Raw genomic sequence first — 22,948 nt, 5'->3', positions numbered from 1 at the left:
GGTGCTTTTGTTTCGGTTTTTTTTGCAGGCATCTGCCTTATGACCTCGTCCGACTATAAATTAGAAACAAATCCCACGAATCTCTCGATGATGGGGTGAGGGGGGAGGAACTGTACAATTGGTCGTGAGAGTGAAATGTAACAATGTGGACGGATCATCTGCTCTTTTTTAAAGAGGGACACCAGCTTGGTGGTGGGTGACAGCTGTGCTCACAAAATCGCCTCCATTATGGAAAGTGGGGTGGTGGTTTTATCCAGTCGGAAGAGCCTGTCACTGAGGCCCGCAAAACAACGGCGGCGGCGGCAGCATTGGAGGACGTTCCTCTTTTTTATTTTATTTTAATTTTTTTGTGGTTGGTTGAGGGGTTGCACAGCACGAAATTAACACCACCCGTACCTTGGGCACGTAACTTTGGGACGAGCGGCGGACGAAACCTCGAGGGCAAACTCGCCTCTTTCGATCGGGTGGGAACTTGGGGAAGGCTGCTATATTGGAAATATTTAACTCGATGTGCTAGAGAGGGAAAAAGAAACCCAAACGCAGCCGCCTTTGGCTTAGCGATGGGATCGTGAGAGGCCAAGAGCGAGGAATCAGTTGCTCGACGGCGCGCCTCGCCATCCCAAACTTCCACGCGTTTTAAAACAAAAACAACACCACGAGGCGCCGGAGAGCAAGCGCGCTGCTCTCCGCCTGCATTTGCGCCTTTCCACTCCTATCCTGCCTCTTCCCAACCCGATCCTGTCCCCTTTTCCCCTTCCTTCTTTCCTTCCTTCCTCCTAGCCGCCCGCGGCTCTCGCGCCCTCGCTGGCAACTTTCTCCGGTCTTTTCCCGGCGAGGCGAAGGGGCGGGGCGATGCTAATGAGAGGGGCGTGTCCCCCCGGCCCGCCGCGCGACGCACCTCGGAGTTCCTCGCCGCCCATTGGCGAACCGCGGCGCGGCCGAGGAAGTTGTGACGCTATGCAAATGATGAGGGCGGTGCCGGGCCCCAGTCGGGCCCCGCCCCCTGCCCGCTGGGGCTGCTGCGCTCGTGTTTGGCTGCGGGGAGAGTCGAAGCGGATTCCATTGGGAAAGACTGCAAATCACTCCGGTTCGAGCGCGTGGGGGGGAGGGAAGAAGGGGGGAGGGAAGAAGCCAAGAGGATCGCCGTCCACCCGCGGAGGCTGCTGCTGCTGCTGCTGCTTACCTTTGCCGGCGTGTCTTCCTCTCTCGCTCTCTCCAGCAGCCAGCCAGGCAGGCAGGCAGGCAGCTTACTGCGCTGGGGAAGAAAGGCAGGAGAGAGACAGAGGAGACGGAGGAGCCCCGGAGAACGAAAAAAAGCAAAATTAATATATACATATTAAAGAAAGAGGGGGGAAGATCTTTGGCTGGAGGGAAAGAAAAGCTGAAGAAAAGGCACCAGAAAGAAGAGCGCGCGGGAGGCAGCAAACTTGCCGCTCTCTTGTCACTGGAAAATGACACTTGAGGTAGCCAAGGGCGCCGCCGCCGCCGCAGCCAAAGCCGCCGCCGCTCCAGTCGATCCTATTGTTTCTTAAACTGCCTTCTTTCTCCGGCGATCCCAAAGAGGGTGACTTCGGCGCGGAACGGGGACGGCGCCTTCGTCCTCCGGCTTCTGGAGCCATCCCGGCCAGCGAACAAACGATCGTCACCACCACCATCATCATCATCGTTAATTTTTTTTTAAAATAAAAATATTATTGTTGTTATTCTGCTGCTCCAAAGGCCACTCCGCCACGCAGCCTCGACAAGAACCAGCTCGCCACCAGCCAAGCCAAGAGCATCCGCGGCCAACCCCGGGGGAGGGCGATTTCGGTCCCCCTCTGGATTCTCGCTCGTTTTGTTTTTCCTCCCCCGCTGCTGCTGCCGCTGCTGCTTCTCCCTTTCAATGTCTGTGTTTGATTTTCTCTGATTTGCTTTGATTCCAGCAGCGGTTCCAGAGAAAAAGAAAGAAAGCAAAGCAAAGAGCGAGAAAGAGAGAGAGAGAGAGAAAGCAAGCAAGAAAAAAAAACACTCTCTGGCGATTTATTATCATCAACACTACTCTTTGTTGTTGTGTTTTGTGTTGTTGTCGTTCTCTCTCTCTTAGATCTATATTATTATTATTTTTTAAGAAGAAGGGAGGGTCCTGGTTGCTTTTAATTCATGTTTGGGATCCAGGAAAGCATTCAGCGGAGTGGGAGCAGCATGAAGGAAGAGCCCCTCGGCGCGGGCATGAACGCGGTCAGGACCTGGATGCAGGGCGCCGGCGTCCTGGATGCAAACACGGCCGCGCAGAGGTACGTAGGCGCTGGCGCAGCATCCCTCGCTCCCCTTGCCTTGCCCTCCTCTCCCTTCCTGTCTCGGCAGGCTACCTCTCCAGCAACACCAGCTCTCCGCAACCGACTTTTTGCCTGCAGGACTTTTGCGCTGGGGGCACTTTTTGTTGTTGCAAGCGCCTTGTCAGTGGCGTCTTTACGCGCGTTGGCTCTTCCTTCCTAGTTGGGCAAACACGTCGTTCTCTGTCTCTCGCTCACACTTTCCATTTTCCCTCCTCCTCCCCAAAAAGGTTTCCACAATTTGTTTACTCTTCCGATGCCCCCAGTCTCATAACCGTCTCTCAAAAAAAGCTACATTAATAGGTGCAACACTCTTCCTTCCCCAGCATAGCCCTCCAGAAGATATAAGCACTAATGCGAATTGATCCCCTTTCCCTCCCAGAGCCTCGATTTTTGTGTATGAGTTGCAACAGGCAATGAACTTTTCTAGATGCACAACGCTAGACGCGTGTGTGTGTCCCTTCTGCAAAACCTTTGCAATATTTATTGGGAGTCATCCTCCTCCTCCGCGGATGCTCTTCCCGCCCTCCACAGCCTTGCATTCTGCAAAGCCTCTGTCCCGGACATTTCTACATCATTCTCTTTCACACACCCCACTTGCTGTCCGTGTTTGCGCGGAAGCAAGTCCGAATTATTGCTGTGGGACTCGCCTCCAAGCCAGCCCCGGTTCGGATTGCAGCCTGGGGCGCATTTGCTAAGACGGATCCGGAACCAAGAGCCAACTCTCGGTTTTAACAGTCATGTTCGGCTGTATTTCACGTCCATCCTTCTCTGCCCAGTACCACCCCCAAGAAAAAAAAGCCCCTCTGAGGAAGGGAAAGTTCTGCAGGGACAACCCAAAGGTTGAAATGTTTAAAGTTTTCCTAGGCAGCCTGTGGCGGGATGGTTCCCACCGGAGAGGCGATGGAGCCAGAGGCGCTCTTAAAAGCTCGGGCGGAAAGATTAGGCACATGGCGGGTTTCCCTGACAGCTGAGGCCAGAGCGGAGGGGACTGCGAAAGAACAGCGCTGGGAAAGCAAAGCTCAGCTATCTCGGGCAGCTTAAAGCAATCTATAATTCAACCTGAGCTTTACAAAGTGGAAATAGAAGGTTTGCTGGGGAAGTTCAGGAGCAAAATAAGGATTTCATTTTAAAAAATAAAATCATAATCACTTTGGAGAGCATCTTCCTTTCTGGCTCCAAAGAGCCAGGCGCTCCAACACTGGAGAGAAAGAAAGAAAGAAAGAAAGGCAACAAAATAGCGGAATCAATAAGTTTGCCTCCCCTGTAGGACTGAGCCACCTGCTCTGGTTTCTCCCTTGGGCTAGTGAGTTTCACATAATTTTCTACTGGAGAATAGGAGGACCAGGCCTGAAATGGACGTGGGTGAGGGCCCTTGAGCTGTGACCCGAAAGCTTGCTGGGCATTTTAGAAAGCCGTGCGGGACTTCGAGTGCTTTTCGGCTCGCTAGCCCCGGCGCCCCTTACTCCGTGGCGTCTAGTGCCCTAACTACAGCGAGGGTGACTAGAAAGGCTGGCAGGAGTGGTATGTGGGAGACCCCCTTGGAGATGGGGGTTAAGAGGGTCTTGGGACCGCCTCGGGGCTCTCTAACCGTGTGTGTCTTTGGCCGCAGCGGGGTGGGCCTGGCCCGGGCTCATTTCGAGAAGCAGCCGCCTTCCAACTTGAGGAAATCGAACTTCTTCCACTTCGTGCTGGCTCTGTACGACCGGCAGGGGCAGCCGGTGGAGATCGAGCGCACCGCCTTCGTGGGCTTCGTGGAGAAGGAGAAAGTAAGTGAACGTGTGAAGTGCAGGGTGGGTGGGTGGTGAAGAGGCTCCGATTGCCTCACCTGCGAATTGTAACCCTCCCCCACCCCTTGCCATAGCTGCCAAGTTATCCCTTTTTAAAGGGATTTTCCCTTATGCTGAATAGGCTTCCTCGCGAGAAAGGGGAAAACTTGGCAGCTATGCCCCTTGCACAGCCCATCACCAGAGAGAAAGAGAGAGGGAGGGAGCGCAATTCCACACCTCCATGCCTTAAAATTAGCTTTGCAACTATTTTGCACGGTATTGGGAGCGGGGGCATTACATTGCCTCTGCAAAATCCCTACCGGACGATTCACCTTCCAAACGCTCACAGGGTCCCTTTCTCCCCTCAGAACCTGCACCCCAATTGAGCCAGTTTGTCAACTTCATGCCACTACAACGCCCCCACCCCGTCGATTGTCTTCGTGACATCAAGGCGTGCCCCCTCCATCCCTGGGCTTCAGAGGACCCTCGTGGGCTTCTCTTCTGTTGCAGCCCTGCCCCAGGCTTCTCTCTCTTCCCCGCTTGAATGGGAAAAAAGGGGGGAGAAAGCGGTATGTGTGTTTGTGTGTAGAAACTACCGGTAAGAACAAAGTAAAGAAAAGCGTAGAGTAAGTTTGGAGCGTCCCAGTGGTCTGCGATCGTTCTTATATGTGTGCGCCCCTTTTCCATTCAGGAAGCCAACAGCGAAAAGACGAACAACGGGATCCATTACCGGCTGCAGCTCCTCTACAGCAATGGTGAGCCCCTTTCCTGGCTCTGCCCAACTCTGACAGCTCGCGGCGGCTTGAAAAGCTCTAGGGAGCTCCCTGGCTCAAGTGAACTGTTTACTCCTGGAAGTGAGAAGCCGGGGAGGGGAGAAGGGCTCGACTCGTCTGGATGCTTTAGTGGGGAAATGGATCGGAGGAAAAGAAAAGGGGGGAAAATCCACCTCTCCAGTAGTCCCATAAGACAGGACAGATTCTCTTTCCTTCCCCACGTGGCGACTGCTTTCGCTTTGCCTGTTTCCAGCTCACCAGACACAACGTTCCACTTTGGTCAGTCAAAAATGGACGTAGCCAAGGCGGAGCAAGAAAGGGCAGCTGCCCCCCTCCAAATCAATATAAATCAATAAAAATACATAGCAAACGGTGGTTCTGTCCCCCAAAGGCCTGCTCCCCTAATAAAAGGTCTGCCCCCCCAATTTTTTTGGCTACGACCATGCAGTCAAACTCAAGCAAAAGAGGGGAAACTCTATTTTCGCCTCCACTCTCCCTTATAATTATATATATGTATGTATGTGAGGTGGGGTGGGGTGTTAAGGCGGGGTGACAAATCAGACTGGAGCCGATGGGGGCAAAGGGACACCGGAAGATGTATCGAGGAAGATCTCTCCTTTACGCGCCATCCGAAAAAAGAAGGGAGGGGTGTTTTCGAGGTGTTTGTGTGCATGCTGGAGTGACAATTTGAACCCGAGTTCACTTGCTTTCGGAATGCTAACGTCCTTTTTATTATTTTCGCGATCCATCCCCCCAATTTTTTTTTAGGGTTGTGGTTGGTAATGATGACAATAAATAACAGTAACAATAATGGTGATTATTATGACAATCGGTTCCAAGGCCCTTCCCTCTTGCTCCTGGACAGCCGGGTAACTGAAGTTCAAGAAAACACCGATCTGTCCATTTTGTCATTTTCTGCATTATTTATCGTAACGACGCTCTTGATTAATTTATTTCTCTTCCCCACTCCCCATTCCCCTTCTCCTGCTCGTAGGGATCAGAACAGAACAGGATTTTTATGTCCGCTTAATCGACTCCATGACAAAACAAGTAAGTTCCTCCCGTCTTAATTCGTGCCTGTATACTTTCTCCCTCGGAGAGATCAAGCTGTGTCTGGGGTGGTTGGAGGGGGCGCGCAGGCAACGCGTTTGGTTCGGTTCGCCGCGGGTTGCAAGAAGCTGAGATTGGGAGGTGGCTCGGGGGGCCAGTTGGTTGGTTGCCTGTGTGCGTCCCCAGAATTGCGGAGCCGGCGATCGACGTGGGGAGCGCGCCGAGTGAGGTCAAGGCGCGTAACGTGCGACTGCTTTTGTGTGCGCGCGCTGCGAAAGGCCGTGCGGGCAGCCCAGCAGTCCCTCTTCCTGGGGGAAGGCGCAGCCCCTCGGGCAACTTGACACAGATCAGCAAATTAGTCGAAGGAGGGGAGGAGAGGAGAGGGGGCTGGGCTTTTCTCCTCTCCCCATCCCAGGATACCAATTCAATTTCAGAGCCTTTGCTGTCCTGCCCAGGTTTACCCCGAAGTAAACCCCACTTGGCTCCATAGACCCGTCCAACTGCCTGTGCGCGGATCCTGGCTTTGCACGGTGAAGTTGATAAACTCCTATCCAAACCAGTCCCACAAAGACCTGATTTCTTGGGCGAGAGCCAGAGGATATTTTCTAACACCGGCCAGAGTTTGCAAACGCGCCTCATCTTCTGGTTCGATCCCTGTACGGGACAACTATATATATTCCTGCATTGCGAGGGATTGGACTAGATGATCTTGAGGACCCTTCCCACCCTCACATTTACTACTCCAAATTCCTAGCCTCTTAAAGTCCAGGTAGAAGAGAGAGCCAACAGTCCTAACGGTTAGAGCACAGAGCTTAAGCGATGGCACTGAAACCTCCGAAAGGGGGAAAGTCCGCCTAAAGCAGGAGCGATGAGATGACGGAGATCTCGCCTCTGAGAGCGAGGGATGAAGTCCATCCGCTTGGAAAGGAAAGCGCGCCTGCAGCTGAAGAGCCCAGAGCAAGCCGCGCACAGCTCAGGCGAAAGAGCGCCTTGGAATCGGCGTTTGGCTGAGATGGGCAAAGCGCCTCCTGCTCCCGGTTTTAGATTGGCCGGGAGCCAGGGCGGGGTGAAGGCGCCGCCGCCGCCTTAAAGGTACAGGATCGCCGTCACAGACTCCTCGCCAACCTCTCTAATGGGCCAGGGCCAAATAAGGAACTGAGATCGGGTTGCGGCCAGAAGGAGAAGGAGGAGGAGAGGCGGGGAGGGCAATGTTATTTGCCACACACACAGAGATTAATTTTGTCTCCCCCCAAATCCTAAATTTTAATTAGGCACAGTTGCTGTTTGAAATAAATAAAGTGCGGCTTCCTACTCCCTGAAGGCGTTCAGATCACAGGATTCTTCTCCCCCCCCCCGCCCCCAACTCACTTTAATTATACGAATGAAAAGAAATAGAAAACAAACACAGCCACGCAAAAACAGCAACCAGCCAGTGTAGCAAATATTTATCCTTCGCTTATTTGCAATGACATTGCTAGTGTTTTTTGGTTGTTGTTTTTTGGGGGGGTGGGGGTGGGGACAGCGATTAAATCATTAGAGCTTTGCAGCTGTATAACTAGGCATTGAAATGTATGCCGGGAGGTTAAATGACTGTTTTAGAAATGCTACGTTCAAATACAAGCCTAGTTTTAATTTGTAATACTGTATGGGGTGCTGTTCCTGTGATGCAGGCTAATTTTGTGTATGATATTTGCTTCAGAAGGCTCAAGTGTGTGTGTGTGTGTGTGTAGCTTACATACTCAAAGCCAAGCAATTGTGTTTGCAGGTAAAAGGCTACACACAGAGACACAGACAGAGAGAGAACCAAAACAGGAGGCAATACTTTTGCCTCCCTAAATCACAATATTTTTGCACTTTGATTTCATTAAAAACATTTATTTATTTTTTAAAAATCTAAAATTAAAAGACTTTAAAATCAGATCTGATTAGCCTTCATGTTAAACATTTGAAAGTAGGTAATCAATCAGTTGAGGTACATAGTCCTATTCAAGTTTTGTTTATCTATTAAAAAAAGGTTTTTTGTGTGTGTGTGGGTGGGTGGGTGGGGGTTGCTGCACTTTAAAAGGGTCAGACAAAATCTCCAACATTCGCACACATTTATAAACCAGTTTCTGGGTGTTTTAAATTCTGCCTTCAAAAACTTTTATTGCTTGGCTTTGTTTTTGGTAGCTTTTTGACACCAAACCAGAAAGGTCAAAGTGCTGAGTTTGTTTTAGAACACTGTCTTTGATGGTCCCTAAACATCTTTTCCTGCTATTGATGGCTGTCTTACAATAGAAAGAAAAAGAAATGGAAAAAAATGAAGTAATTATGTTAGACAATTCCATCATTCAGATACAGCTAATTGAAAGATACTCTTTTGAAAAAGTCTGTAGCAGGGGCTGAAACAAAAACAGGAACAATTCTCTACCAGCAAGTCTCGAAAAAGTGGTGAACAGAATTGGCTGAAAATGGATCTGTGAGCTCATATTTAAATTGGCAGAAGCCCTAATAGTGCTTTGGGGTGTGTCTTGTGTATTTCATGAGGAATTGTTACAAAAATACCATTAAACATTATAATTGAACAGCTTTTATATTACAGTCATGCAAGAGATGATGTTTCCACCTTTCATAATTATGATCCCCTGGTGGAAAGCGACTATTTGAGTTTCTATAGCTTTAAAGCACTTTCCTTAACAAGGCACTTTGCTTATGATTGCATTGTTGTCAAATCATCTGTGAGTTTTCTTAAGAAAATAAAAGGTGAATAGTCTGTAATCCTTCGCTTAAATACCATTGACTACAGTGAGATTTAAGCAGCCTGAATGCAGAATTGCAGCCTTTGTTTGTTTGTAGCATTTATAATACTGTATAGATATTACAGGCTATAAACACCTTTGGTGGATGTCTCAATTCCCCCACCCCCTTCTGTATCTAAATCTGCAGTGAGGAAAAAATACAGTCCCTTTTTTGAGTTTGGGGTGGGATCGAAGAGTTTCACTGACAAATAACATAGACAGAACCAAGATTTGAGGGAGAATGTTGATACAGAACTACATTAAAAGCCTCTTCTGGATGTGAATGTAGAAAACAGCAAGCTGGTGGATACAAGTGTGTGTTGTGTTATTTGCTTCATTGTTAGGCCCGTGAATGTGCTCAGCAGTGGCACATGTGCCTTTAAAGATAATCAGTGGCTGTATCAGTTTTTGTGTGTGTGGTGATCTGATTATTATTTCTGGAAAGCAAAGACGCTTGCTAAATTTTTGCTGGAAACAAATTTGCTTGGGAGGTCTTGAAGCCTGTGCGCTAGTTAAGCAAGGAAGGAAGGTCAGTGCTACATATGGCTTGCCAACGTGTCGAAATGTGGAGACATCGCTAGCGGTTTAGCGCAGAGTGTGCATAATGTATAGGAGACTCCCGAGTAACTTTCAGCTTGTAATTAAATTGTGCAAAGCCTGGTTGAAAAAAAAATCCTTTAATCTTTAATGCAAGTTAAACATATATTGTCAACCTACTTAGAGGGGCAGTATTCCAGTACACACAACTCAGAACAAATTGGATAATGGAATGATGACTCCGAAATGAAACTGTGGCAGGAGCATGCATGCCTTAATGGGGTGGCGTCGGCGGGAGACATGCGCATGTGCCTTCGTCAACAATGACTGTCCTACACGGCAGTCACTGTTTCAAAGACATTTGTTGCAATTTTTTTTAATTTTTTTGGGAAAAGGTTAATGAACAAATAGGTAGGTAGCCGTGTTGGTCTGATGAGGTCGAAACTACTGGAAGGAATGAACAAATAGGTTGTCCCTTTTGCCTCTGGGAATGTGTCAGTGAAGAGACACCATTGAAGGGAAAGGGTGGTTTAAATCTATAGTGATACTGACATAAGCATGTAGGTAACTGAACTATAGTAATCATTTAATTCAGAAAAGTAAACTTTTAATAGATAGTTGGTTTATTATCCACAGTGATTGCAATCACTTTCATTCATTTGTATCAGTATTAGTATTCTTTCTTTGTTTAAATGTCTACATGCTTGAGACTCTCTGTATGAAAGTCATGGACAGATGCTGGGCTTGAGATACTGCTTTTTTAAAAAAATAAATAAAGCTGGTCATAATAGTGTTTTATGAGTCATGGATATTATCCCAACTTCATCTGTATGTTTTCAAAAAAATAAAATAAAGCCTAAGAATAGACAAGGGTATGTTTTGGGTAGAAATCTTGAAATAATTACTCATGAATAAGCCATTGTTGGCTTAAATGGGACAGTACCTGCTTTTCTATTTTTAGCAGTCTCCGATGCTGCCTAAAAAATTAGACTTGGATCCTGGTATACTGTAGTGACAAAGCTTACCCAAATTGGTCTTCTGTGAGAGTTGATTTAGGCTTATGGGCATTAATTTTGTCTCTGCATGCATATAGGCAAACACCCAATCTTACGTCCCTTGCCCCAAACATGTGAATTTGTCCCTGAAGTTTTAACATTGGTCAGGCCTTCAAGTGTGTGCATGTATCATGTTGTGTTTTATGTGTCTATATCGCACTTGGCACTGGACATATTGGCAATGTAAAGCTGGATGCCGTGGGTGCTTCTCAGCTCTGGAATGATGTGCATGTAAATATACATGTATGCAACCTGATAAACAATACCCTTCACTGAACAACGTTAAGTTCTCTTCAGTGCTGAGAGCAGATCTTCTCACAGTTCAGTCCTAATGCACTTCGTAGAAATAAGTAGAGCTGTTTCCTGCAGAACTTTCCCCCATGTAAGGCATTCTAGATGCTAAATCAAACATTGTTTCAAATACAGATAACTCTATAGATGTCTGTTCCCTCCCCTCCCTGCCTCTGAGTATGATGCACATGGTACATATGTAGTTTTCCATTTTTGCCATGATCCTGCTGTGCCAATGCACACAGGTATTCAATCAGCTCTCCACTCAGCATATTGCATGGTTCTGTGGCTGGCACATAGGAGATTAAAATATTATGAATCCATTCAGAAAGGAACTCGGCAGAATCTGAGCTATTGAGCACAATGCGTCTTTGAAAACGCAAGAGAGAAAGTTTGCAATCGAGCCAGGTTCCAGCAGCTTCGGTGTTCCTTTGGTTGCATGTCAGAAAGTGCAGGTGATTTTAATTTCCTCATACGGAGAAGAATGCAGAAGTCTGAAATTTGCATGCACGATCAGGACCTGTGTGTTTGGGAAAATGTAAACTCATCACAGTGGAAAATGTGTTGTTTGGAGTCTAGGGGTGAAAACAAAGCTGAGGATTTTGGAGCGACTGCCTGGGCCAGATGGCCTAGTGCATTCCCAGTCTGGCAGCCCAACTGCTCCCTCCTGTATAATATACAGCCATTTGTTCTGGGATATTTACGCTAGAGTTGTTTCCATGTGAATGTTTGAGAAGCGTTGAAAATGAACATATTAAGGGGGGCAAGAATTTTATTTAATTCATGTGAATTCAAGTTGATTAGTGAGCCAACATGCCAGGGACGAGGGAATGGGAACAATGATTAGTGTCTTTTGGTTTAGGGCTGTTGAGCAAGAAAAATAATCGCTATATTTTGGGGGCCAGTCTGGGCAATCCCTTATTGCTCTACCTATTAAAATATTATAGCAAATAATGAGAGGCTGCTCTGCTGCCGGAAATCAGAATTAGTGGCTGGTTAAATATTGCAAGTGGAAATTATTTTAATCCAGAATCTAAGCACTCATTCCTAAATATTTCCAAGGCTTTATCAATACAACATGATAGTCTGAACCCTTATGATTGGTATTTTATGATTATCTAAATACCCTGTGCCCCTTCTCCAGACATAGACCTATGGATGCAACCTGATGTATAAAAGGCTTCTTTTATCTGGACACCCATTTGTCTGCATAATGTTAGATAGCACTCAGATATCCCAAGTAGTAAGAGAGAATTTGCTGGACATAGGGACATAGGGATTGGTTTGTGACCATTTATGCACATTGGGTTATATCCAGTGGTGTTGTTCAGCTAACAGAAGACTGCGGCCAGCAGAGGGGGGATTTTGGCAATTTGGGGCAATTCTCCCACCCATCCCTGCAGCCCCCCTCACCTGCTATAAATACGGTGCAGAGGTTTGGAGGAGTGGGTGGGGAGAAATTGCTAAAAAAACAGTTTATTGCCCTATTCTGCAGATGAAAACCTTACTGCCTGCTCAGCAACATTGTTGGATACAAGCCATGGGCTCCAATCCAGCTAAAGTTAGTTGCTCCTAAGTAACATTGCAGCTAATGGAACAAGTTAGTGCCTGTGTAATAACAAGGACAGCTGGAATATCCAAATATGTGCTTTAAAAAACAACCCAGTGTGGTTTGACATATATCCCAATGAGACAGAGGTCCTGTTCTGGAGGGGGTTGCACTCCTACTGAGTGAACCAGTGCATAGTTTGGGTTGCTCCTAGAATTGTTGTTGTTGAGGAGCACCTCTTTTCAGCTTTGGCTGGTTCGCCAGCTGTTGCCGTCCCATGACAGGGAGAACCTGGCTACTGTGGTCCATGTGCTGATAACCTGTCGTTTGGATTACTCTTATGTGAAGCTGCCCTGGGAGTTTTGTTGCATGTGGCTAGGCTCCTGTCAGAGCAGTTGGTGGGCTTCAAAATTTCAGTGGCTCCCTGTGCAACGCCAAATATCACCCCCTCCCACCTCTCACTTTCTGTTATTCACCGTTGTTGCTGTTCCCTCTCGGTTTGGCACCCAGTGTGGGCGAACAAGTCTGTTCCCTTAAATCCACCTCTGGTCAGGGGCGGCCTGCAGCGAGCACTGTAAGAACTGCAGTGGCCTCTAATATGTGACTGAGCCAGTTTCGTGGTTTTGGTACTTGTGTACAGAAAGCCCCAAACAACTTGGAAACTCGATTCCTGAGGGAACACCTGCTCCCCTATAGACCAGCCTGTATATTAAAGTCAGCTAAGGTGGCTCTCAACAGCCTCACCGATTTTTGATATTTGTTTGGCAGTGTTGTGGGGGAGAGGCTTCTCAGTGAGGGAACCTTGCCTTTGGAATGCTCTTCCTTTTGAAATAGGATGGATGCTGATCCTGTTCTGCTTTTGGCACCAGCTTAAGACTGGACTTTTTGCTCAGGCCTTCCTCAACAAACATTTAATTTCAGACTATTTGTCATTACCTCTTCGGGTTGCAGTGCATTTGCTCCTGTTCTTAAGCGGCTGAGTACTGTATATTCCTGCGTATAAGACTACTTTTAACCCAGGAAAATATTCTCAAAAGTCGGGGGTTGTCTTATACGCCGGGTCGTATTTCTTATTCGGTGAGTATATCCCAAAGTCTATATTTTAACTGGAAAAGTTGGGGGTTGTCTTATACGCCCAGTCATCTTATACGCCGGAATATATGTATTTTTTATGTTGCTTTTAACTTGTAACCCACTTTGAAATCACTAGCAATGAAGAGCAGGATAGAAATGTTTTTAATAAGTAGTAGTTATATATATATTCATTCCCTGCTCATCTGGCTAGGTTCCCCCAGCCACTCTGGGCAGCTCCCAACAAAATACTAAAAACACGATAAAACATCAAACATTAAAAAACTTCCCTAAACAGGGCTGCCTTCAGATGTCTTCTAAAAGCCATTTATTAAAAGTGATTTCTAAATTAATAAACATAATGGTCCTAGTTGGAGGTAAGGGGAAAGGATTTAATTGCCTTTTTAATATAGTTTTCCAACCTCCTATCAAGACATACCCCAGAGTTAAAACTATAAAAGGCAAACACACCCACACCGGGGAGGAAATCGCATCACATGGTTGTTTATTTCTTTACCCATGTGGGTTATGGTGTACATTTGCAAAATTATTTTTAGTACTACAGTAGTCTAACTTTATACCGGGGAACTTTTACTTCACTTCTTCCTAATTTATTGATCTCCTTTTGTAACTGGGTTTCACTGGAATAGAGCTCTGAATAACTTTGACAATTATCCCACCAGAGGTCTAGGTTCATGAACAGAGCATGAAAAATATTTGGAAATACTGTATTTAGATCAAAATACCATTTTCATTTAATGCTTACAATAGAAGGGTGGTGTGTGTGTGTGTGTGTGTGTGTGTGTGTGTGTGTGTGTGTTTAAAGGAATCATAATTTAGCAACTTCCTGTAGTGGGACCTGAGTTTCTGTCAGCTGCAAAGATCTGAGACTGTTCTTCCTTCCGTCCTGAAACCAACTGTTGTAAATGTTTGCCGCCATGGTTTGTGAGCACAGACGGCAACTGTAAGCTAACCCCACACTTCTTATATTGTGCCATTTGCGAGAAGAGGTAACATCCTAAGAGTGGCTTAGAGAGCCAAAATAGAGTGGCACCCTGTGTATCCTGTTATCTGATAATTCACACACTGGGGGGGGGATTCTTTTGGTCTTCCAGGCCCTTCATTGCGGCTTAGAGGTCTGCAAACTTATTCTTCTGAATAAATCTTGGTAATGGTGCAAGCGCAGAGGTGGCCAACTCCCAAGAGACTGCGATCTACTCACAGAGTTAAAAACTGGCAGTGATCTACCCCCTTTTGGGGTTCAGGTTAAAGTTGTTGAACATTTTTTTAGGGAGGGGGAAAGCCACGTTTTTTAGGGGTGCAGGGAAAAATGATGAGCTTCTTTTAGGGGAGCCAAACTTGTTGAGCTTCTTTGGGGGGAGCCAGTGATCTACCACAGATGTCCAGTGATCTACCGGTAGATCATGATCTACCTGTTGGACGTGTCTGAAGGGAAGGATAACGAGGCTGTTCTCCACAGGTCCTTAACAAATTAAATATCTGCAACATTCTAGACATGGAAAGGGCATGTTTGCCCACTCGCATGTCAAGTTTAGCCAAGTAATGCCAGCTTAAGGACCACTTCTTGCAATTTCTCTGCCCAAGACGGTCTCTTTCCTCCCCTTTGACTGGATTTCACTCTGCAGCAGGCAAAGTGTTAATGGGACTTGGCCATTGAGAGCATGGCCTGTCCCATTTTTGCATGCTCTTGCTTTTGCATGATGTTGGTCATGTGCACTACACTGTTTCTGCATGAACAAATGGTGCATCTCACAACCCAACATGTGTGTGTGTGTGAGAGAGAGAGGGGGGGGGTTAGGGTTGCCAACTTTTAAATTTCCACATGCAGCTCTCTCTCCAAGCACAGTTTGATAGGCAGCAATTGGCAGGTGATAATGCTTAGCTGCAAAAGTGGTGCCTGCTGATTTATGCAAATCGAAGCTTTGTTATAGGTCAGGAGAGAGTTGTTTTTGCTTTTATCTAGTTGGCAATCCTAAAGGAAATGCAAAACTTTTGGTAACCTCTATACCTGGCTCATAGAATGGGAGCTGAAAAAAGTAGGCAGGGTCCATCTCCCCACCATGCAAGAGTCTTCCGTTTTAATACATGCAGTTGCCTTGATAATAGCTGAGTGCAAAGAAACTGAAGTGAGCCCCTAGTGCATCGCAAGGCTAAGGATGTTATGCACGTAAGCAAAAGGACTGCTGATGTTAAACACAACAGACAGGTGATTAGATACCACACTGTTGACTCTGTTTGTTCATTATTGCTATTTAGCTGGGTTTTGTTTTTTAAAAAGTAGGTACCTGGAGGTTAAGTAAGCATAGCAGATGCATGGAGAGGAAGTGAAGAAAGGGAGGGAATTAAATTTGCTTGCTCTTATTTGTAGCTGCTAGTGAAGCTGATGTTGCTGCAATTAAACTCACATTGACTCCGGTGCTGGCAAGATTGGCAGCTGAGCATGCACAGTGGTGGGGCTTCAACATTTTCAGTTCTTACTTAAGCAGGGGGTGGGATCCTTTGGGGCCCTACTGTGCTGTATTAAATGCAAAATCAATTATTCAGCGCAAAACACCATTGCCCCAGCTTCGCTAGCTTTTTGGCAGTGCCCAGATAACCTGACATATCAAATGCAATTAAGCTTTTGGTATTCTTCCATTCCTGCGGTCAAAAAGCCCACTCTTGATAACATACAAACCCCACAGCATCAATCACTCATGTTGCCTTTTGATTTTAGGAAGATTTTTTTCTTTAAGTATCTAAACCTGCAAAAATCACAGTGGACTAAAACTTCATTTATTTAAATAATTGATTTATAGTAAATGAACCTGTATCTGGTCATGATGATTTGCAGGTAAACTTCTACATTACTTTATCATTGTGTGTGTTTTTAAAAGCACCATCTGATGTAGGAATTAGTACCAATGATTCTAGTGCAGTATAATGTTTACTTGCACATATAGTGGCCCAGATCCAGAACTCTGTGTGCACTCCAGTGTGCACCCAGACCTCCTTACATGGAGTAGTTTCCTCATTCACTTTAATTGTGTGCAAGACTCCACTCCTGGGAATGTTTTTCTGCATCTCTGCACAGCAGATCCCCCTCATCTGCAAGAGATCTCTGGATCACCACAAATGCTTTTAACATGAGGGTTTCTCTGTGTTTCCAAGCCCAGAGACTTGTAAGTTAGAGCTGGTTCAAGCAATTCAGCGAGGCACGTGGGTGAAACTGCCTCACGGCACCTTAGGGAGATGGGGTGTTTCAAAACACCCCTAGTTCTCCTTGCACATCCAAAACCCACTTCATCTGCATGCACTGGCTTTGCACGTACAGAGGGATTTTGACATGGAGTGCTTTCAAGTTAGTCACCATTATGGAAAAATATGTATCAGCTCTAAGTTCCACTGAAGCCCGTGAGATGTGCCTGTAAATAGGTGAGTGGATATGGAGTTGTCTAGCCCAGTGCAGTTCACTCTAACTCAGTAGTGGGAGCCAGATGTGGCTTAAATGGCGCTCAGCAGCCCTATTTCACACCTTCAAGTATTTTTTTGCCTAACTGGAATGCATCCTTGAACACTGATCAGGCCTATAGGTTGCCTGGATGAAGGATATAGAGAGGGGAGTGTGGGTGTGGGTGTGGAAACTAGCCTGGCTGTATAAAGTTAAACATTTGTTGGTTCCCACAATTTTGCTTCTCACCCCTGGCATGGGGCCCCCTGACATGTGCCCAGATGGCACTGCGGACGTTGATCAGATACGTGCTCTAACTGGCATCAGTTCTTAAAGACTTCAGGCACCGATCCTTTGCAGCCCTGCTCCCCAAGATCTGTTTAAATGAGAGGTGCTGATGGTTGGACTCGGCATGCAACTAACTTGCAATGCTACCGAGCTGCATCCCTTTCTCTAACCATTTCCCCCTTGCAGTTCTGAGCTCAGATCCTGCTAAGCATGTCAGGATGGGAAGCCAGTGGCTTTTCAAAAGGGAAAAGAGAAACTCACTTGGTACACAAAGCCTCAGTGGGTGAAACAAGTGGAACAATATATGCAAAGGAGTACAGGCTGAAATCCCTCTGAAATGCAAGCTAAGATCTTGGTTGATGAGAAAGGGATAAGATCTGGGCCCAGGGAAGACACACTCCCCCCCCCAACCCTCTGCAATAAAGTTAGATGCCGAGAAAGTCCCTCTGTACAAGCTCTGTTAGAGCTTTCTTACAAAGTGACGTTGGTGCGAAGGCTGCAGAAAGCTACAGCAACATCAGTGCTATTATTTACAGCACTACTAAATCATATTAAAATATAGTATACCGTACTGGAGTGTGATAATACTATGTTTAAGCAATTACTTTTGCCGGCTAAGATTCATGACTGCTGCACAGGCAAACCTCACCCCCTCCTATCGCTTTCAGTGGGCAACCTTTTCAAAAGCAAAGTTACCGCAGTGCCAAGCCATCTCATTTTATGCATGGCTTTGTTCCGCTTGTTTAGCTGTACTAGTTTGCTTGAGCTGGCCACACACACACACACACACACACACACACACACACACACACACACACAGAGCCATGAAATGACTTATACTTTTAAAAGCAAAGTTTTTATGCAGTACCTTTTAGTAAGGATGCTGTGGACTGCAACTCTGGCATCATAGAATTGTGGAGTTGGATGGGACCACAAGAGTCATCTAGTCCAACCCCCTGCAATGCAGGAATCTTTGGCCCAACATGAGGCTCGAACCCACAACTCTGAGATTAAGATTCTCATGCTCTACCAACTGAGCTATGCGCATTTTTATTTACTTATATATTTGAATGTTTATGACCCCCAGTTTTTCATAAAATATATCAAGGCAGCTTACAACATAAAATGCAATGAAACCTATCTACAAATGTCTATAAAGCATAATGAAAAACATCAATAAAGCATCAGTAGATATTGGCTGGTATCTACTGATACATTGTAAATATACATTGTCTCTTTGAAGCAAATGGGAGTACGGGGCTAAGTTAGGTGTGAGCCGCATTTATTTGTATACATCTTGAAACAATTCACTCATAGACATGAATATTGCCTAACCTGTAATAGGAAGCTAGTTATAAGTCATTCAATGACTATGCTGCCTAAAGTGCTACAACTCCCTCTTGAGGAAAGCTAATCCCACTCTCTACCTCCACCCCCCCCCACTCTAATGGCCTTCCTTCAGATAGTCAAAATCTTCATTTTTAGGAAGGCTTTGGGGACATAAACTGTTGTTTCCCTTTTGAAGTAGTTTTAAGGACTGCGGTTACATTGTTTTTGATGGTTGTTTTTTATTTAAAAAACATTTTACTCTCTCTGTTGTTTTAATGTTTTATAGCTGTTGTTTTTCTTTCCATTGCCAAATTGTTTTTAAATGGTTAAGTTATTGTTTCAACTTGCATCATTAAGTACCTTGGGCTCATTAAGGAAAGGCAGGCTATAACCATTTTGAATGAATGAATGAATAATATCTAAATGGAACACCCATGTTCAGAAGCAGTGTACCTGACATAAGAACAGGCCAGTGGGAATAACTGGCCCCTGGAATAACTGGAATTGCTCGGCCACTGCAGGAGACAGAGTGTGCTAGGCAGAACTTTGGTCTGATTGAGCCAAGGCAGTGTTTTTTGTTTTTTCTTACTGTTCTTGCATTATATAGAAGCATCAATGGAAGATGCAGAGGTGGTTTTAGGGCAGTGCAACCAGTCCCCCCCCCCTCACTGGGTGCCCAGTGCAGAGGGAGCCTGGTAAGCACTTGCTCAGCTATGAGCATAGCTGCCAAGTTTTCCCTTTTCTCGCGAGGAAGCCTATTCAGCATAAGGGAATTTCCCTTTAAAAAAAGGGAGAACTTGGCAGCTATGGCTATGAGAAGAAGACATGAGGGCTCTGACAGGGTCCTAGAGTCCTCTCACCTCCTTCCCAAAGCCTAGTTACTGCTTGCCTAGCTTTGGGAAGGAGGTAGGACCCTTACAGAGCCCTCCTACCTCCTTCCTAAAGCCTGGCATGGCATGAGGATTGGCGTGCCAAGTTTTGGCCTAGCTTAGGGCACCACAGTACCAAAGTCTGCCCATGGAAGATGCACACGCGGTTTTGTAGATCATCTGGGTCATCCACAAATGCTATTTCACTCATTACTGGAGACAGAGGACAGGAAGATCCACCTCTATGCAGCACCTAAGTTACTGGTGAATTTGGAGCACATGAGGACAAAGGACAAGAGAGCTTCTGTATTTTTAAAAAACTCTTGTGTAGAGGAGGGTGTCTCAGTCTACGCAGGCTTTCTTGCCGTCGCAAGATAAGCCGCTCCTGCTGAAAACACCCCCCCTTTCTTTGCTACTAGTAAAGACAAATACAGGAGCCCTGCCCTCCTCTACATCTGCTCACCCTAGTAAAAGGAGTTTACTAATGGCCTACCTTTAACAAGATGGCACAAAAGGTTAAGTATTGCAAATGCAGAGCTCCATCCTGCAAAAACATATGCCCGCGCACAGCAGTATACCCCGCATGAGGCTGTTTGCCATTTTTATTGGACCTCAATAAATAGCTTGTTGCAGATTTCAGCAGCCAGCCTTTTCTTTTAGGGTTGCCAACTATTGAACTGACCCCCCCCCCTCCCTCCCTGGCGGCCTAGCTGTTCCTTTACCAGCCATTTGATCAGCATCAATTAGCAGGTGAGGGCAGTTCTGTGCCATAAAAATCTTTGCCTGCTGATTGCTGCAGAATAAAAAGTCTTTTAAAGGGCCAGACCAATGATTTTGTGTTCTAGCCCATTAGGCTCCATAGTCTTATGGAGGATCCCTTCTCTTTAAATAGCAACAGTGTATTACTTCTGCAGTGTTTGGGGGCCCTTCAGCTGATGGGGGACATGGGTGCTGCCCCAAAGTCCTTCCCTGAGATTCTCTTTGTTTTCTCTTTGTTGTGCAGTCATATTCCCCCCCCCTTTGTGTACATGTTATGGGGGGAAACTGTAAACTTCCTTCAGATGGTGCATGAATTTCTGTTGTGATTGCAATGTAGAATGTTGCTGTGCGAAATGGCATAGTGGCACAGTTTCCCCTTCCTTGTCAGTTTTTGCAGCCCAGGCTGATGCTTTATTTATTGACTCAGCTGTAAGCTCCATCGACTTAGAGTCAGAATGTGCAGGACTGCACCCTTAAAGGTACAGGAGTAGGAGGAATGGACAAACCAGGACAGCTTAGAAGTCCCACTATTCAGAAACGAAGGGTGATTTATTCCACACATTCCATGGCAGCAAAAATCTGGGCCGGCCACCTAGAGAACACGTGACAGGGAGCCACTCCCTGACAACTGTGGCTATGTGCAACATGCATGTTTGTAAACATGTACTGATCACATACCACTTTGAGGCATTTATTTAATGCAGGCATGTCCAAAGTCCATTTCGGGGGCCTAATCTGGCTCGCTGGTCGGTTTAATCCAGCCCACTGTGGCAGTTTATTCCCTGGGGTAAAATCCCCCCAAACCTCAACAACTTCAATCCCCAAAAAACCCTCAAAAACTTCTATCCTAAAATAAGAGCTCAACAACTTCAACCCTAAAAAAAGGTCAACAACTTTGGTCGGCCCTCACGGCCCTTCACTTCATCAAATCTAGCCCTCTTTGAAAAAAGTTTTGACACCACTGATTTAATGCATCCTAGGCTAGAGCTAGATGCTCCGAAACCAACACATTCCTAACCCTGGGCTCGTTTGTTTATTGCATTTATACCCCATTTATTTCCCTCCAAGGAGGTGATGCACATGGTTCTCCCCCTCTTCATTTCATGCCCACAACAGCCCTATGAGGTAGGTTAGACGGAGAGGTGGTGACTGGCCCAAGGTGACCCAGTGAGCTTCTTAATAAAGTGGCGCTTTGAAGCCTGGTCTTCCAGCTCCTAGTCCTACACTCTAACTGCTGCACCAACACTGGCTGTCAAACTTAACCCTGACCCCAGTGTGGGGACAACTGCTGGGTGAATTGGCGGATAGCATGAGGGTGCTTAATCCTTCTGCTGCCGCCCAGTTCTCCCCTCCCCCTCTCCTTGTGGCTTGCTTCTTGCCCCTTTTTTCTGACCAGCTAGATCTGAGCCTAGAAATATGCCTGGCCTGGGAAAGGGATGAGGTTTGGGGAGCACTGGCAGATGGGAGGAAGATTAAGCAGCCCTTCCCTACCCCCTCAGTTGTTCCCTGCAAAGGCTCCCCATCTCCCCATTATGACCAACATGTGTTTGATGACTTAACGAGTGTGGTTGGTCTCCAGATTCCCTCAGCTTTAGCCAGCATGGCCGGCGGTCAGGGATGATGGGAGTTATAGTACAGCAACATCCAGGCGACCGCTACCTCCTCACCCTGGATTTACATATTGTGTCACGTAAGGTGTATGCTTAAATAGATACTGGTAATGCATGAAGCAGACTTAAATACTGACATGGCATTTTAGGTATTGGAGCATCTGTGTTACTGGCTTAGTCTCTTGTTTTCCAGAACTTGTTTGTTTGCATTGACAGGAATTTACTCTCCTTTAATTTGTTAGCATAGTTAACTAGGCTGGAGTTTTACAGAGCACGTTGTGAATCAGGTTCTGTGCTCCGGTAGTAGCTAGTTAAGTGTACAGCCATGCTTTTTGAATTAAAAATATATTAACTTTTTCTTTTTATGAATAGGCCCCATAGTGTTCTGAGCTTTACTGGTTTTCCCGTGCGCCCCCCCCCCCGCTATTAAGTTTATATTTTATTCTGAATTGAAAAGAACATTGTGGTTGTCTTGACTACTAAAAAAGCTTATCCTACACACCGCTCTGAAGATGTGCATAATGCATTGGTTAAAACAGAAGAGAGGGAGAGAGAGGGAAAGAGAGAGAGAGAGAGAGAGAGAGAGAGAGAGGGAAAGAGAGAGAGAGAGAGAGAGAGAGAGAGAGAGAGAGAGAGAGAGAGAGAGAGAGAGAGAGAAAAGCACAGAGCAAAGCTCTCACTCCGCTCTGCTTCTGGGACTCTCCAGCAACAAATCTCGAGGCAATTTCTGCTAGGATGCCGTCTGTTTAAGCAAAGCTAACTGGCTTGCCACATTGTTATGCATTCATGTGCTGTGTCGGTGATCATTTTCTCCAGGCACATTCACTTTGCAGGTTAAAAATATAAAATATATAAAATAAAAAACCCCTTCCTGTTTTTCTTTCTTTCCAGGCGATAGTGTACGAAGGCCAAGACAAGAACCCAGAAATGTGCAGAGTTTTGCTCACCCATGAAATAATGTGCAGGTAAGAAAGCTCCTGTCACCATTTAATTAGCAAATAGAAAATTAACTTCTGTCTCAAAAAAGAAAGCTTGGGGGTGGGGGTGAAGGTAGGTTGATCCTGTAACTACGGTATTTTGGAATGTAAAAGCATCACTTCCTTTGCTTCCAAGAAGCCCAGAATAACACAGTTTTACGCCTGCAATTAGCAACAAAGTCCCAGTCATCATACACATTTTCAATTATTTATTGCAGCTCAATCCTCAACAATGTACGAAAAGCTTCCGTTTAGACACTGTAGCCTTAATAGGTGTGGAAAATATAGTCACACCAAAAATGTTAGCATCTAAATTGCTCCCTTTCGAGGAGGAGTCATTATCCAGCAGAATCTCCCAGCAGTAAAATTGCCATGTTAGGCCCCTGGGATCACGACGGGCTTTCGTTCAGCCGGTCCGAAAGGCAGAGGATGTTGTCATCTTTTCACAGGTTTACAGGTTTATTCTCAGCAGCGAGATGCC

General features: G+C 46.1%; 1 protein-coding gene across 6 annotated transcripts in view; it reads left to right on the top strand.

Annotated features, from left to right (window-relative positions):
• Positions 1 to 1,044: 1,044 nt before the first annotated feature.
• Positions 1,045 to 22,948, top strand: part of EBF1 (EBF transcription factor 1) — a 374,718-nt gene continuing 352,814 nt past the window's right edge. For all 6 annotated transcript variants that reach the window (XM_035105768.3, XM_035105767.3, XM_035105770.3 and 3 more), the window contains exons 1-5: positions 1,045 to 2,273; positions 3,925 to 4,081; positions 4,773 to 4,836; positions 5,849 to 5,904; positions 22,382 to 22,455. In XM_035105768.3, the coding sequence (XP_034961659.1) occupies positions 2,140 to 2,273; positions 3,925 to 4,081; positions 4,773 to 4,836; positions 5,849 to 5,904; positions 22,382 to 22,455 (485 nt within the window). In that variant the 5' untranslated portion in view covers positions 1,045 to 2,139. The remainder of the gene's footprint in view (positions 2,274 to 3,924; positions 4,082 to 4,772; positions 4,837 to 5,848; positions 5,905 to 22,381; positions 22,456 to 22,948) is intronic.

The sequence above is a fragment of the Zootoca vivipara genome, chromosome 2 (assembly GCF_965207765.1).
Source record: "Zootoca vivipara chromosome 2, rZooViv2.hap1.1, whole genome shotgun sequence".
NCBI classification, from domain to species: Eukaryota; Metazoa; Chordata; class Lepidosauria; order Squamata; family Lacertidae; genus Zootoca; species Zootoca vivipara.
This window is presented reverse-complemented; position numbering and strand designations above follow the sequence as displayed.